Source organism: Natrix helvetica (assembly GCF_964273705.1).
Source record: "Natrix helvetica genome assembly, chromosome: Z".
Taxonomy (NCBI): Eukaryota; Metazoa; Chordata; class Lepidosauria; order Squamata; family Natricidae; genus Natrix; species Natrix helvetica.
The window spans coordinates 27,876,900-27,893,321 of NC_138554.1; the positions used below are offsets into that span (position 1 = coordinate 27,876,900).

The 16,422-nt window shown below is 47.0% G+C and overlaps 1 protein-coding gene across 1 annotated transcript in view; it reads left to right on the forward strand.

The window, feature by feature from the left end:
• The first annotated feature begins 956 nt into the window (after window positions 1–956).
• KREMEN2 (kringle containing transmembrane protein 2) overlaps window positions 957–16,422 on the forward strand; it is a 53,292-nt gene continuing 37,826 nt past the window's right edge. The window contains exon 1 of the mRNA XM_081970978.1: window positions 957–2,118. Within this exon, the coding sequence (XP_081827104.1) occupies window positions 2,052–2,118 (67 nt within the window). The 5' untranslated portion in view covers window positions 957–2,051. The remainder of the gene's footprint in view (window positions 2,119–16,422) is intronic.

Here is a 16,422-nt window from a genome sequence, read left to right on the forward strand (position 1 = left end):
AGTGAGCTCCTGTTACTTGTCCCAGCTTCTGCCAACCTAGCAGTTTGAAAGTACGTAAAAAAATGCAAGCAGAAAAATAGGAACCACTTTTGGTAGGAAGGTAACAACATTCCGTGCGCCTTCTGAGCGTTTAGTCATGCTGGCCACATGACCATGGAGATGTCTTCGGCTTTGAAACGGAGATGAGCACCACCCCCTAGAGTCGGGAACCTTCACCTATAAAGGTTTCTGTGGTTGATCCCGGCTATCTGACTGATTGCCCATATTCTATGACCTTGTCTGTTATTCACTCCAATAGACAATCTTGTTTTTTAGTTACCACCGACCCAGCTTATGTGAAACGGCATTCTGGCAGATGAATGCATATCCACCCGCTTTGCTTCTGGGAGGATTGCCAGAGCCCTTTTAAAAGTACGTGGTTTTTTTTTTTAATGCGGGTCTGTGTTTGTTAAAAGGGCTGATTCATTGATTCTGTTGTTTAATGAACTATTCTGTAGTATTCGTGGTGTTATTTTTGTTCTTACTAGGCGATCGCCCGGTATCTCATCTGCGATCCTCATCTGGTTGGCTTTCTCTTGCTGACGCAGGGCGGGTGTTGAACAAAAGCTGCCGGGCGGGGTGCAATCCACAGCTCCCGTCCTGGCCATCCAGCAACTTCCATCACCCCACGCCCGCGTCCCCAAAACTCCCGTTTTCTCATTACGAACCGCCGCCTCCTTCCTTGGCTCCGCCCCGTCTCGTATTTCCAAGGCTGCGCGCAACGCTGAGAAAAGGCAGCGACTCGCTTGCAAAACCGATGCCGCCGAAGAGCCGCTTCTTCTCCCTCCCCTCCCTCGGCCCTCCCTCTCCGGGATGGGACGTCCCAGGGGCGGCCGCCGGCCAGGGCGGGGAGATCTGCTGGGAGTGGGGTGGGATGGCGGAGGAGCCGCCTTCCCTTCTGCCTCTGGCTGCCAGGGGAGCGGGCTGGGGGAACGGAGCGCGGCGGCGGAGGCAACGGCAGCAGTAGCTGCGGCCCCGAGAACGGAGCCGTCTGGCCAAGCCTCGTCGAGCCGGGGCGCGCGGCTGCGACAGGTGGTCGTCTTGCTTTAGGACGGCTAACTGAAGGACCCGACCTTTCCAGCTGCCCAGCCTAGAGGACCACAACTCAGGCTGCCCGAGCTGAGTCACCCGACCGATGTAAACAAGCGCCACGGCTCTTACTCCCCTCGTATTTGGTCCTTCGAGGATCGGCCGTCTCCGCAGGCGGCTGCGGCTGGCAGGATCGCTCTGGAAGCCACAGTCCAGTAGACGCCGAGCGAGTTTCCTCGAGGGATAGAAGAAGCCCACCTGAGGATGACACCTGGCGGCAACTGGGCCTGACCGGTCTGAAGAGGGGAAGGTCCGGAGATATCCGGATTTTATCCCAGGAGCGAGAGGGGAGCAGGAGGGATTGGTCGGAAGCCAAGAGAGGCGGGGAAAGGAGGCGGAGAGACAGAGACCGGGAACCATCCCTAAGCATCCCGCTTCTGGCAGGAGGAGACCCAGCCGATTCGAGATCTGAAGTTTAGGAGCGAAGCCGAGAAGGGCGAGGCGCAATCCTGTCTCCGAGGCGCTTCTTCAATCCCGCCGCCAGGATGATCTCCGACCCGGAGAAATCCCAAATGTCTCCGGGAAGACGAGCTTAATCTGTGGCTGCGTTGGGAGGGCGCCTCTTGGGCTCCTGACCCCCGAGTAAAGACTCCAGTAAAGGTGCGCGTCGACTGCAGCTCCTTCAGATCGGGAGAAAGCAGCCTCCGAGGCTCTAGAAACCCAGAGGAAGATCATAGTTGCAAACAAAACAAAGCAAAACAAAAACCCTACCCTGAACAGCGAAATCAAGTCCTGGGGACTATGGCAAACATTGCCCACTGATCCATATGACCCCTTGATCCCTCCTCTCTTGGCCGCATTTCAGAGAGGGTTTTGCAGCCCCGATTGTCAGCTCTAGCTGTCAGTTGGGATTCTGGCGGTTCCCACACCCTCCAGCTGCGGGGCAGCCTTGATGCCCAGAGCAGGGGTGACACTGTCCAGAGATGCCCTGGGAAGTCGTTGGTTTCCTGCTGGTGCTCCTTCAACGGTCCTGGACTCTGCAGAAAACAGGTAAGTGAACTGGGAAGATGAGGTTGGGAGTGGGGTCCATAAGACCCAGGACTTAAAACCTGGGAGATGGGACAAAGAGTCTGTATTGGCCTGGGATGAGGAGCAGACATCCTGACTTGGCCATCTCTGCTTTCCTAAACCAGTGTTACCCAGGCAATTCAGACTACAAAACCCATCATCCCCAATCACAGTGGACATTGCCTTTCCGTGCACTCCCTACCAGCATCATGGGAGTTCTAGAATCAGAAGGTTGAGTACCAGGTTTGATAGAGAGCTGAGCAAACATGCCCTCCGTCTCACATGCAGGCAGCATTCACACATCATCTTATCAATTGAAGATCTACCAGCAGCATTTGCAAAGGTGCCCAGCTGGTTTAGTTTTGATTGGTTTGTCTGCTCCTGGCTTACAGGGTTGTGGGACACCCCCCCCCCCCAATGGAATCACTCCAGAACTAAGTTGTTGTGTGAACATGCATCTATTTACGCCACATGTGCCTGTGGAGCTTGTTGTGAGAGTGTTAGCCACACATGCAGAAAGTGACAGCTGGAACACAGCCATAGCCTGTGGACACCCCAGAAACTGGGAAGAGAAGAAGGAGAGCCACTTAAGTGGTGTTGGTAGACTTTTTCTCTGCCTTTGGCCTGGGAGGACGCTCCTGCCACTTTCACTTGGTGCCTCTGCTTGGCCCGAGGAGCCCTCGGCCTCAGAAGCACCCTGTCTGGACCACCTGTCTGCCCAACTGCAGACAGATGAGCCTCACCAATTTCTCCCTCACCCTGGCAGACCAGACAGCTGCTGGACCACAAATGGCAGCATGGATGGTAGTGGGATGGGAAGAGAATACCCTGGCAGAGATCCTACCCTCTCCCCCTGCAGCCCTTCTGAGCTGAAGCATCCTCTCCTCCTCCAGATGTGCTTGACTGGAGTCCAGGATTCCTGTGAAACGAGGATCCCAAGTGACGAGAGGGTTGGGCGAGACTATTGATTATTGAGAAAAAGACTGTGATGGCAGGAAGGGATGAGCCTCACCTCCACCCCCAAAAACATTCCCATGCTACTAGAAGGATAGCAGCTTCAGTGGTGGTTTTCCCAGTTCTTCCTTTTTCTCCTCTCCAAACAAGCCGATCCCTCTTTCAGTTATTTGCAAAGATGGTTATTTGAGGTATGGCAAAGCTTTTTTTTGGGGGGGGGGGCTGTAAGAGTAGCAATGGGGATTGCTTGCTGTCTATTGAACCTGGGTGTTGTTAAGGTTTCTCGACTCCAGTCAAGCACATCTGGAGGGGCAGAGGATGCTTCAGCTCAGAAGGGCTGCAGGGGGAGATCCTGCCGATCTCTGCCAGGGTAGTTTCTCCAGCAAGGAGAAACGGGGGTTTGTGATCTTGATGAGACGTCAGGCTTTTGTTTTCAGCACTTACAGCACTGGGTGAAGAATGAGGGACAGGACGCTGCCCCCAAAGGGGCTGTAAGAAAGGAAAACTGGAGAGAGACGGAGAAGAGCAGTTCTGGGAAAACAGCTCCATGTTTTTAGCTTTAGTCAGGACTGCTTTACACAGGCTGGCGCCTTTTGGGATATGTTGTATTACAGCTCCCACTCGTCTCAAGCGATTGACATACTGGCTTGGGATTGATGGGGGTTGTAGCCTTAAACCCTCAAGGAAAAACTCCAGATTGGGGAAAGCTGGAATTGGATGCAAGGAACTGCAGAGAGTTCCAGACGTATGGTGGATTAATTAAAGTAATTAAATGGGAGGAAGAGCCTAGTGAAAGGTGTGTTTGTATCCATCATCACTAGAGTTAGTTTGGTGTAGTGGTTAAGGCCCGAGGCTAGAAACCAGGAGACAGAACTGGGTGCCTTCTGGCCACTCTCTCTCTCTCTCCCAGCCCAGCCCACCTCAGGTTATTTTGGAGAAAATAGGAGAAGGAAGGAGTATTAGGTATGTTCCCCACCTTGAGTTATTTATAAAAAAATATAAAGGCAGGGTGTAAATAAATAAAGCAAAGTCACTACCACTGTGCAATTTAGCTGGGAAATCTGACCCTTGATGTTGAAAGAACCTAACCAGGATTGTGATCCCTCCCAAGTGTGCTGATGCACTTTTGTACATATTCAGTGGTGTTCTTGCACACATTCCAGAGTGAGCTTCTCTTTGGAAAGGGATCGTGGCACTGTGCTAAAGTACCTGCTTGGCATGCTAGAGGCTGGATTCCATTGGAAAAATCCAATTACAGCAGGTGAAGGAAAGCATCTCTATTTTATCCTCCGGAGATGGCCTTCTGGCAGAGCAGGCTGCCCTGGCCTCAGAGGACCAGTTCATCTCCACATGAGACGGCTTCATATATTCACAACCCAGCCAATATAGATATGTTCTGGGCTGAAGACCAAATAACAAATGCTGTCCAGGTATGCAGTAAGAAGACATTGCTATTCCACACCTCCTTTCATTGTATCTCCCAGGGAGAGGGAAAGATGTCTGGCTACTTTCCCAGCCAGGCAAGGACTTATATCATGGAGCTGGATATTAATCCTTGAGATCTGACAGTTACTAAGGCTGCCAATATCCTCCCCCTTCCACCACCACCCCCAAACATACCTTGGCTGTCCTTCAGTGCCTTTAATGTAATACTTTCCTGAAGTCACCCTACATCTCTACTTATTCTTCTATTTGGGGGCTCTTTGTTCTCTTTCATGGACAAGTGGTGTGGAAACTCTTGGGTGGTATGGTTGATCCATGCGCAGGTGTGCTTGGTGGTTGCCATTATTCGGAGAGGTTCAGAATAGGGCTTTTAAGATGGTTGAGGAATGGAAGACTCATCCAAGAAGATAAACAACTCTTTCATTTTTCTTCTTCCCATCTTGGGCCTCCTTCAGAGTAGTTAGATGTCACTTGGATAGGGAAATGTGTGCCATGAGAAGCACAGAAACAGCCAAAGAGAGATGCCAAAATCAGAATAGCAATGGAAAGGATGGGGAGACACAAAGAAGAGAAGTGAGATTAAGTATTCCAGTTTTGCAAACTCTACTCACTGGCTTCAACCACTGTTTGTTTTGGGCTCCACTCACTCTTCTTTGGGCCCTCCCCACCAATCCACTTTTATTCCGCCCTCCCCCCCACATCATCATCAATATTTCTCCATCCTTTAGTCATTGTTCAGTTTAGCATGTCATGTGAATGCAACCACCACAGCTATTTTGTTGGCTTGATTAAATCTGGAGCACATCCATTAAATGACTTGTAAACATCCATTCATTCTTGTTGAGCTTCTCTTACTCTGTTAAAAGAAAATGATGGGGAATTCAGCTTGTTGGGGCTTTTGGGGAGAGGGGAGGGCACATTTAATTTACCCAGAATTTACCTGCTGGAGAAAGAAGGTTTTACCTATCATGCTATCCAACTTTTCCTGAAACCTCCTCTGCTGTTTATGCTCTCGTACATTGACATGTTCAGGGTAAAACAGAAATTTAGCAGATGAAATATGAATACCTGCACTGAAGCTGTAGTGGATCATGTAAGATTCACCTGTTGAACCTCTGCCCTTTGGTGCAGTTAGCAAAGGTGGGGTTATTAGTGTTGACAACTCTGTTGGTTGCAGATCATGAAATACTCCATTTTCTCTTTGTTGTTTTGCTTGAATCAATTATAATTTCTTTCTATTTCTTTTGTAACAGGAAATGCCAGTTAGTCTCTTTCAAAGTAGCTTCTTTCTGTTTTTCTATGTTCTGAACAATAAGGCAGAAAAAGCCAGTTTTAAAGTTTCCTTAAGGGGGCACTGTGGTCACAGAGGCAGTTAGACAAGTTTGCTTCCTTTTGTTCCAGACAATTTTTCAGAATGGCACGACGCTATTTTGACTTTTTTATTTTTTAATCTCCTAGGTATGATCTTTAATAATGCCTCTGCAAGTCTCACTGTCCCTGAAAATACAGTTGCCTTAATTACCTGCTGAATTTCATTTTGGAAACCTGTTCAAAGATGAGACTCAGGAAGAGAGACACAAAAGAAAACAATAAGGCAATTTTCCAGTTTTGTGGAATGCAGAGTAGTTAAGAGTGTAGAACGCAGAGGCGTGACCTTAGTGCATAATCCGTGCTCCAAAATTAAAGAGTTATCTGAATTAGCGGCATTGTTACATCTTGCCGTAGGAATACCCAATCATTTCATTATGCTGTTGTGTGGATTTTGGTTAAGCCAGGATTTATTAATTTATGAGCAAGAACTCCTGCCAAAAGGCTTAAGCCAAAGGGCTTGTATCAAAAGTGCACGCCTTTCAGTTTCTCACAAGTAAACTAGAGACGTTCCTATACATGTAAAACCCATTATTCTGACGCCAGAGCTGCAGTCTACCCTTCCTTCCGACGTATGCAGTAGGCTGGAGCTGTCAGTCTTTCCAAGTTCAGTTTTCTCCTCCAGTCAGTTACAAATTAGGTCTCAGCAAGGGGTTGAATTAAGTTTTTCAAGGAACTCTTCAACTGAAAAAAAAAAAAGTGCACTGTGTTTAAATCAAGGGCGGACAGACTACAGTATTGCAGGCTAAATGAAGACCAGGCAGGATAGAAAATTCAGCAATGTGTAACAGATGTGTTCGAGCATCGGTTCATGGTAGGAAAACTTGAGTTCTGTTTCTATCCCACCTTTTCCCAGAGACATTCAAGGCAGCAAATAGGATTTTCCTCCCTGCCGCCTCCCCCTTCCTCCCTGCCATTCCTCTGGCAGGCAAGTCAATCAGAGAGACAGTAATTAGCACAAGGTCATTTGGTGTGCAATATAGCTGAGAATGGAAATGTGCCTGGATCTCCTCTGATCAGTGCATCGTGCTGGCAGGTTTCTGGGGCCCATTTGCGAAATGTTGAAAAGGGTAAAAGAATAGGGTTCCAAAGCTGGAAGGGACATCAGCTTCCGAACCTGGTGCCCTCCAGATGCGATGTACTACAGTATGACATCAGCCCAGACAATAGCTGCTCCATGCCCTGCAGCAGAAGAAACTGCCAAGGGCCATTGTGAATAGATGACAATCATTAGGAAATGACTTCTAAGAAGTTAGCCAGAAGCAGACATTTCCTTGCATTTTTCTTTTCCTTCCCATGGCTTCCAGTTCAGGTCTCTGAACTGCAACTAGGAACTTAGCTCCACTTTATATGTGACAATCCTTCAGAAATTTAAGACTATTGCCATGTTTTTGCTCAATCTTCTCTTCTTATGGTTAAATATACCCAGCTCTCTCTTTCCTCCTTCAAAGGACTTACTTTCCAAACCTGATGATTCTCCTCTGTTTCTCAATTCTCTTCTTAACTGTCTTTTCAAAGCGTTGAATATTTTAACTGAATTTTTATGGAGCTTGTACATTCCCTGTTTAAAAAGGTCATGCTGTTCTTCAGCTTTTCACTTTAATTGGTTAATCTCTTCCCTTACCCCTAAAATAGGATAAGATGATGGGATATTAGATTTTTAACACTGCTGGAGAGCATTAGATTAAGGAACACTGCTGCTTGGTATATTTATTTAATTTGCAGCAATAAATGATTTTGCATCCATGCTGAATTGTGCTGGTTGCAAACAAAGAGGGAATCTGGTTGGTGAAAAAAGAATAGAAGGAAAAGGCAATTTTAAAAAAAGTGATCTTCATTTTATGGCTGCCTGAGGTATAGCAGCCCATATATTATATGCTGCCAATAACATGCATGTAAATGGTATGTGCTGGAAATCAAAAAATCATCCCACTTTTTATCTCTTCTACACTTTTATGGATCCCTTGGTAATGGTTTCAAAATTATGCAACAGGAATTATAATCCTGAAATATTTAGAAAAGTACCACTTAATGTCATTGAACAGAGACATAGTAGCACTGATTTATCATTAATGACATTATGGCAAATGCTAAACTACAGCTTACTCTGACAGATGATATTTGTGTGAAAGTGTGTAAGTATCATCATCATCACCATCATTTAGCCATTGTCTATCCGCTGCAGGATGAAGGCCTCTTCCGCGTGTTTTCAATCAATACAATCCTGAGCTTTCTTTTGCCAATTGGGCCCACAATACTTGCTGTTATATTCGATCCATTTTGTTTTAAGTCTCTTTCACAGACACTTTTTATCAAGTGGGATCCATTCTATGACTGTGTTGTGGCCCGCAAGCGGAGCTGGCAGCAGATTTGGACAGTGAGGAGGTTGGGGAGGAACGTGGGCCAGTCCTGGAGTCTGGGGAAGGCTCTGATGAGGGCTCTGTGTCGGAGGCAGGGAGGGAGCCATGGCCATCCGACAGTTATCAGCTGCCTTCAGAGTCAGACATCAGTGAGGCAGATGAACAGCTGGAGCCTGTTCCCAGTGTTCGCATGCACAGAGTTGCCAGACGAAGGGATCAGCTAAAGAACAGGGGCTGACTCCGGAGTAAGGGCATTCCCAGAGGAAATAAAAGAAGAGCGAAAGGGGAGTGGAGTTTGCAGGAGACAATTAGTTTGCTTAATTGGTTTGTGACTCTCCGAGACTCCTTGCCAAGTTTTGCAGATATTGGCCTGGCAGATCTCCAAGCCAGATAATAATAATAATAATTTAATAATAATTTATTAGATTTCTAGACCGCCCCCTCTCCCCGGAGGGACTCGGGGCGGTGTACAGGAATAAATTTAAAAACATACAAACAATCATATACATAGCTAAAAATCAAATTAAACAACCCCTGTACGAATTTATAAAAATTAAAAAAACAGACCCTAAAACCAATCCTAAAAATTTAGAGATAAAACTGAGGTGGGAAAGGTGGAATTAGGCCAAGCCGGCTAGCTGGAATAGGTGGGTTTTAAGTTTCTGATGGATAAGGTCTGTAACTGTAAATCCTCCCTTGAAAGACTGCTGGATGTGAATGAGCAGAATTCACAGACAATTAATAAAAGGGGTTTTTGTCGGGACAAGGAGTTTGCTTCATACCCTTGGGAAGCCTAGGTCAGAACAGACAGCCTTGGTCTGCCATCAATTCTTATATATATTTATATATGCATATTTAAATATACCTAAATATATGCAGAGGTTTCTTAACACTTATCATACAATTAAAGCAACAAAAACCCAGAGGGGAGCTCCTTTCTCCGAAGTGTCTGGTTTATACTGATATTTTGGGAGGTGGGGAGATGGAAAATTAGGTGTAAAGAGGAGCGGGATGGGATATCATGGAAGAGTTATAAATGGCAAGCTAGAAAACTGTTCCTTCTTTTCTCCTCATCTCCTCATTCTTTCCTTATCTACCTCTCATTTGAGCTTTTTTAGTGTTCACATTTGTACATGAAGCATCAAGAAGTACATCACTTTTGTTTCTATTTCATTTTTTTTAATTGTCTCAGGTTTGTCAGGGTTCAAATTGTTTTCAAATCTCCCACAGGCCACTTGCCACAGATCCTTTGAGTGAATCAGGGGGGCTGCCCTAAGGATTTGTTTGACAGCACCATTGTTGACTCTGGGCCAGTGTTTCTCAAACTTGGCGACTTTAAGTCCTGTGGACTTCAACTCCCAGAATTCTGGGAGTTGAAGTCCACAGGACTTAAAGTCGCCAAGTTTGAGAAACACTGCTCTGGGCCCTGAAGGCCAAACTGGATGTGGCAGTCGCAATAAACCCAGATCCCTTCACAATTTTGTCCACTGACATGTACAATGAGGAGCAGAGAGTGTAGATAGTTTTACTTAACTATATAAATGGTACTGAAGGAGGGGAACCCCAAGCCCTTCAGGATTTCTGGGCCTTGCTACGGTACCTCTCCAATCCATCACAGTGTTTCTCCATTCCTTTTCTATCTCACTTCCATCTTGCTATGTTTGAACTGAAAAGAGAATGATGCAGCTAGAAAAACAGAGAGATAGACTGAAATCCAAAGCAATGGCGCTTCTCTAACGTGCTCCCTTTACACTTGGCTACTTAATACAAGACAATACAATAGCAGAGTTGGAAGGGACCTTGGAGGTCTTCTAGTCCAACCCCTTGCCTAGGCAGGAAACCCTATACCGTTTCAGACAAACGGCTATCCAACATCTTCTTAAAGACTTCCAGTGTTGGGGCATTCACAACTTCTGGAGGCAAGCTGTTCCACTGATTAATTGTTCTAACTGTCAGGAAATTTCTCCTCAGTTCTAAGTTGCTTCTCTCCTTGGTTAGTTTCCACCCATTGCTTCTTGTTCTACCCTCAGGTGCCTTGGAAAATAGTTTGACTCTCTCTTCTTTGTGGCAACCCCTGAGATATTGGAACAATGCTATCATGTCTCCCCTAGTCCTTCTTTTCATTAAACTAGACATACCCAGTTCTTTGTGAACTGTGTGAACATGTGAATGATGGCCACAAAACATCTCCGGTCCTCCCCCGGCCTGCTTGATGGGGAAGAAGAAGATCTTTGGGGGTGGAGCAGCTGTCGCAAACGATGGGCCATTTGCTGTGGTGCCACTTGCTGTAAAAATGCAAGGTTATGGCAGGAACTCAGAAAGAAGGGAGGAGATGCATATTTGCAAAGCCTATATAACAAAAACAATGGAAGAGGGAGTGTGGACAGGTGGGGCCCCTTTCATAGTAGAAAACAGGAACTGACTGTCAGACATATCATATAAGACATATTGCTAAGATAAGGAATAAGGCTAAGATAGCCAATAGAACAGAGGTCCACAGTCTATGGGCTGTTGCCCACTACTGGGCCGTGGCCTATTTGCAACCGGGCCACGTGAGCAGCCGGTTGGTGCGTGAATGGACATAGACCCACTCACATGAGCATCTCAGGCGCTCAGGGCGCCACTCGCGTGAGCATCACAGACACTTGTGGTGCCACTCATGTTTGCATCATGGGCGCTTATGGTTTCACTTGCACTAGTATTGTGGGCACTCATGGTCCCACTTGCACGATCGTGACCGGCGCTCGCGGCCCACTTATGTGAAGGTCATGGGCATTCTCGGCCACACCCATACGAGCAACATGTGCTGATGTGCATTCATGCACGGCTCTGCCCCCTCACAAAACCATCCTGTCTTTCCTCCTTCCCCCTCTGCTCCGGGCTGCCAAACCTGGGGAACTCTTCAATAGAAGAGATACTCAAAATCTTCTGGGATGCCCATTAATTAATTTTTAGGAATAGGGTTGAAGTAGAGCCAACATAATATTTGTTAGATAACTTTTGAAGTGTTTATTAGTTAAGACTTAGAAATAGAGATGGTGTGGAACCAATATAGGACCTTTTAGATAATTTTTCAAAAAGCCTATTAGACAATGTTTCTTTACCCCACCTTGAAAAACTGTATAAAAGTTCATTGGATCCTTGTTTCTGGGTCCTGGCAGTTTGATGGCCGGGACCCCTTTTGAGGAAGCACTTCAGTAAAAGGAAACCAACCCTGCACCTCGCGTCTGGTTTTCTTCATTGGCTTTGGCGCCAGGCTAAGACCCGAATTTGGGGACAACACCCAAAGCAGCTGATCTTATGTGACTGCTATTCTCACTAAGGGGGCCTGGTAAGTATCCCAAGGATCTCTAGAGTATCCGGAACACAGATGCGAGTCCCAGAGATACAGAATGAAAGTGTGAATATACCCTTGATTTCTTTTTAAAGAAAGGCATTACAGAAATTTCTGACATTCTTGCCTGTCCTATTTGTCGTCCTTTCTCCACAGCCTGTTGGTCTTTCGACAGCTGCAACCCCAGCAGGAGGAAGCTTTCCACAATGGTACCAAAATAGCTAATCCCACGTTTGTTGAAACAGAGCTATGAGCCTCCCGGCCCGCCTGTGTGCGTTCATGTCGCAATTCTTCAGCAATTCAACAGTGCAGTAACACCGAGGCCTCCTGTACCATTTGTCTAATGCCTCACTCCTGATTTTTACTCCCCCTCCCTCACCTCCCCAGGGCCATCTCACATTCGTGCCCCCCAGATAGCACTCCACTGGTCCTAAGCATCTTCTAAAGGACCAGCTGCCAACACCCGCCACCTGCTAGACATCCAGTCTCCGGCCTCTGTGGGCTTCCACATCCTCCCACGAAGAGCTCACTTTGCTACCCTCCCCTTCCTAGTCTAGCCTAGTCCTCTTGCTTCATATTGACCACCTGTTTATTATGTTCTCAGCTATTTCCATCTCCAACAACAGGTGGGTCCCATCCCCTGGGGCTTATGTTTGATGGTTGGAAAGGCATCTGGTTACACCAGGAGATGTTTGGGCTTGGAAGGTGGGCGGTTGGATGGATTGATGGCAGGAGGCAAGTGAAGAGAAGCACAAGTCATGGGTTATTCCCAGCTGTAGAAGGACATTACTATGTCTGGGATAAAACAAGGCAGACTGGGGGCCAACACTCTCAAGTTTTTGGCAGGGGTGAGGGGCAGCCGCTGGATGTCTGATCTCCTTGCCAGCCCAGAATGCAGCTTCCCTTCCCCCTTTGTTCACTCTTACGAGTTCTACCACCCGACATTCGGCATTTTTTAGACTGAAGGATCACTTTCTGAATCTCTGCCATTTTTCCAGAATACAAACAAAGAAAGGGGGTGGGGGTGGGGGGACTACAGATTGGATTCTGCAAGGAAAATGGCCCTCTACCACTTCTGCAACCTACTTCGTGCCATGCCAAGTAGCGCAGACGAATGTTTTTGCTCTTACTTTTTCAGCAGATATACACGGTTGTGCAAATTGCCCTTATGGCTGCCTACGATCTTTTTGCTTCCTTGAAGTGCTATTCTGCGACAGCATTCTGCCTTCGCACCCCTTATGGGGCAGTTCGATGCCAGGGCAATCTTCAAAATGGCAGGGGCCACTGGGCTTGGTCTTCTGTCTCAGATGCCTCTTCTGATCCAGAATGCTATTTTCTTTGCCTAAAGCTGTAATGGAAATAAGTGGCAGGGTTCCAATATTTGTACAAAGCATATACTTCAGACTTTGGATGACAGAACTAACTTGTGGAGATTCTTGGTATGTAGACACATATGAATGCAGTGAGGAATATGCCTGTATGACTTTGAAAGAGAATACAAGCAAAGCCAGAACTGGGCTGGGCTAGAACTTTTTTCCTTGATATGTCAGTTTTTACTTGGGTGAAAGGGAGTGTAGGCTTTGTGTGTTTTGTTTATATGCATTTAGAAATGACATACCAACTTGCAACCTGATGTGGTGCATTCCTCCCATCATTTTCACATTTCTACCACTTTAATCAGCTGCCTAGCGTACTAATTCTCAACCTGGATCCTTTTAAGATGTGTGGACTTCAGCTCCCAGAATTCTCCAGCTAGTATTCTGAAAGTTGATATCCACGCATCTTAAAAGGGCCAGGATTGAGAACCACTAGAAAGACAAGTCTTTCCCTGGGATTAATGCTTCTGATGCGAGCAGGAAACACTGTCACTCCACAGTGGGACAAGATGCTTAGTAAGGGATCCTATGATCACCCATCAACCTAAAAGCCTTGGTTTAAATACTTGGAGCCCTTCTATAATTTCTAATTAATGAATTAATATAGGCAGTCCTTAAAAAAGTGACCTGATCAGTCCTCACATTTATGATTGTTGTAGCATCCCAGTGGTTATGCGATTGTGATTTGGATAGTTGGCAACTTGCAAATTTATGGTGGATGCACTATCCTGCATTCATGTAATCACTATTTCTAACCTTCCCAGCTGGTTTTGGACAAGCAAACTCAATGGAGAAGCCCTCAGCAAAAGTCACAAGTTGCAGACAAGTGATGTCTGGCTTAGTGACCATAGCAAAAAAAAAAAATCAGGTGTGGGCATGTGATGTCTCACTCAACGACTGCACTGTTTAACAAATTTTCTGGTTCTTATGGTCGTAAGTCAAGAATCACCTGTAGTGTTAAATACTTGAACATGTGTCCTTGGTTGCATGTATATTTGTTTTAATAACATTCATTAGGTTTTGAGGTAGACAATTCTAAACTTCTTTAGGAAGACAAGAATGGAGAGGACACCAATCAACAAATAAAGATAAACGATAAGCCTAAACAGGAAAAATAAATACATAGGAATAATCCTATCATTTGCGTGTAAATAAATCAATTCCATTTTAATCCAATTGAATTTAATTTTGTCTTGGCTTTGCCCAGTTCATTATGTAGTCTCTACCACCTCTGGGGAATATATCCCCATCTGTAACTCTATTCAAAGACCAAATGTGACTCACCCTCCTCCCCAAATATTGTTCATCCTTGGTTTACAAAGACTCGTTTTTGACCTTGATGGAGGTCAGAGGTTTAGCAGAGGCTCTGCCCATCTCACTGTCCCCCCACCCAATATTCTTTCTTTGTGTTCTGCCCACACTTGACTGTCTTGGCATGGGCGATTAAATGTGTCTTTGAACTCTTTGATCCTCCTCCAATCCCTCCTCTTCCCAAATGTGAGATCTAAAAGGGTCTCCTGTGTTTCTCTTGCCTCCAGCCAAATCTCACAGGACACCCTCCGCCATTTCCCTTTGAATCTTCAAAGCCCTTGCATGCTTTAACTGATTACACATTTAGCATCTCTAATCTCATTTTGGCCCCCACCCTGGAGGCAGCCTTGAGAGGAGTCCCTCTTTTTCCAAGCTTGTCTTGTCATGCTTGCTCTGATGTTTCTCCAGCTCCACATTTCAGGATTGGGAGGGAAAGTGTTCTGTAGGGAGAACGAGGCAGACAGGAACTGAGGCAAGGCAGGTTGAAGCTAACACAACCTTTATTAACAGTATAACACGGCAAAATGTAAGGCAAACCTCGAACCGGCAAACAGAAGCATTTGAAAGTTGGCAGCCCTTTTTATACTAGAGCTGTCAGACACTGAACCAATAGAATGGCTGCATTCTCCCGCCAGCTGGCTGCTCAGGTCTCATCCAATCAGGGGCCGGCAATGATAGTCAATGGCGTCGTAGACTCGAGGACTTAACACCCCTCTCCTCCCAGTTAGCAAATCCGTAGTCAGCCAAATACGCCAGCCAGCGTTGGCTTCGCCCAGATCGCCTTAGTTCAGGGGTGGTGGCCAAAGGAGGAGCCGCTGGTGGAGAGTCCTGTGGAACATCAGGAGACTGTGCAGCTGAGTCGGCGGGAAACTTGACTGCCGCGGGACTGACCAGATTCTCAGGTAAGCCTGGCAACAAGAATGCATTGGTGTGGGGTGTTGCTCTGTCTGCACTGGAGAAGCCTCTGTCGATATTAGTTCCCAAGGGCAGGATTGGGCCTGCACCAGGTGTTGGTCTGCTGCACTGGTGGCTCGCTGTCTGAACTGGTTGATGTGTCGGCGCCACATTTGCCCATCACTGAGCTGGACCTTATAAGAGTAGGGTCCAGTTAGTTGCATGATTTGTCCGGGAAGCCACCTTGGTTTGGCTCCATAGTTTTGGGCTTAGACTGGGTCTCCCACATTAAAGGCCCATGTGGAGTCACCTGCGAGGGGGCTTTTCTCTGCTGCATAACCAGGGTGTAGCCAGTCCAGGGTTGTCCAGAGCTGACAACCCATAAGCCATTCTGTGGGACTTTGCTTGGTGATTAGGCATGGGGTTGTATGCTGTGCCAGGAGATAGTGGGACAGTTTGTCGTGCTAATTTCCTGGCCCCAGGCAGCCCAATGCCTCCTTAGCCGACCAGACGGTTCGTTCTGCCAGGCCATTTCCAGCCAGGTGGAATGGGGCCGTCGGGGCGTGTTGTATGCCATGCCGGCCTAAAAACATCTGGAAGGGTGCTGACATGAATTGGGGCCCATTGTCAGTCACCACCATGTCAGGCAACCCATGGGTCATGAATAGCCTCCCCATCACTCTATTTACGGCCTCTGCCAGCTCCACCCACTTCGAATAGGTATCTACAAGGACCAAGACATTCTGCCCTAAGAACGGGCCGGCGAAAACTAAATTGACTCATGCCCATGGAGCTCAGGGCATGTCCCATTCCCTGATGGCCACAGAGGGGGGAGCCGGTCTAGATTGCTGGCACTGCTGGCAGGTTGCTACTCACTTTTCTATTTCCTGGTCAATCTTGGGCCACCACATGTAGCTTCAGCCCAAAGCCTTCATGCGCACAATGCCTGGGTGAGCAGTGTGCAGGCAATTTAAAATTGGCAAACTAAGCTTTGGGGGAGCTACCACCCTATTGCCCCATAACAGGCACCCGTTAAGGATGGACAGCTCATGCTGCCATATATAATAGGGGTGAAACTCAGGATCTACTGGCCCCTGTGGCCACCCCCTGTGCACCCAGTCCAAAACCTGAGCCAATATGGGGTCTGTGGCAGAGAGCCTGGCAATATCCTGGGCAGATACTGGCATGGCCAACTCTTCAATTAAGAGGACCGAAACTGTAGGAGCAGAGTCCAAAACAGGCGCTG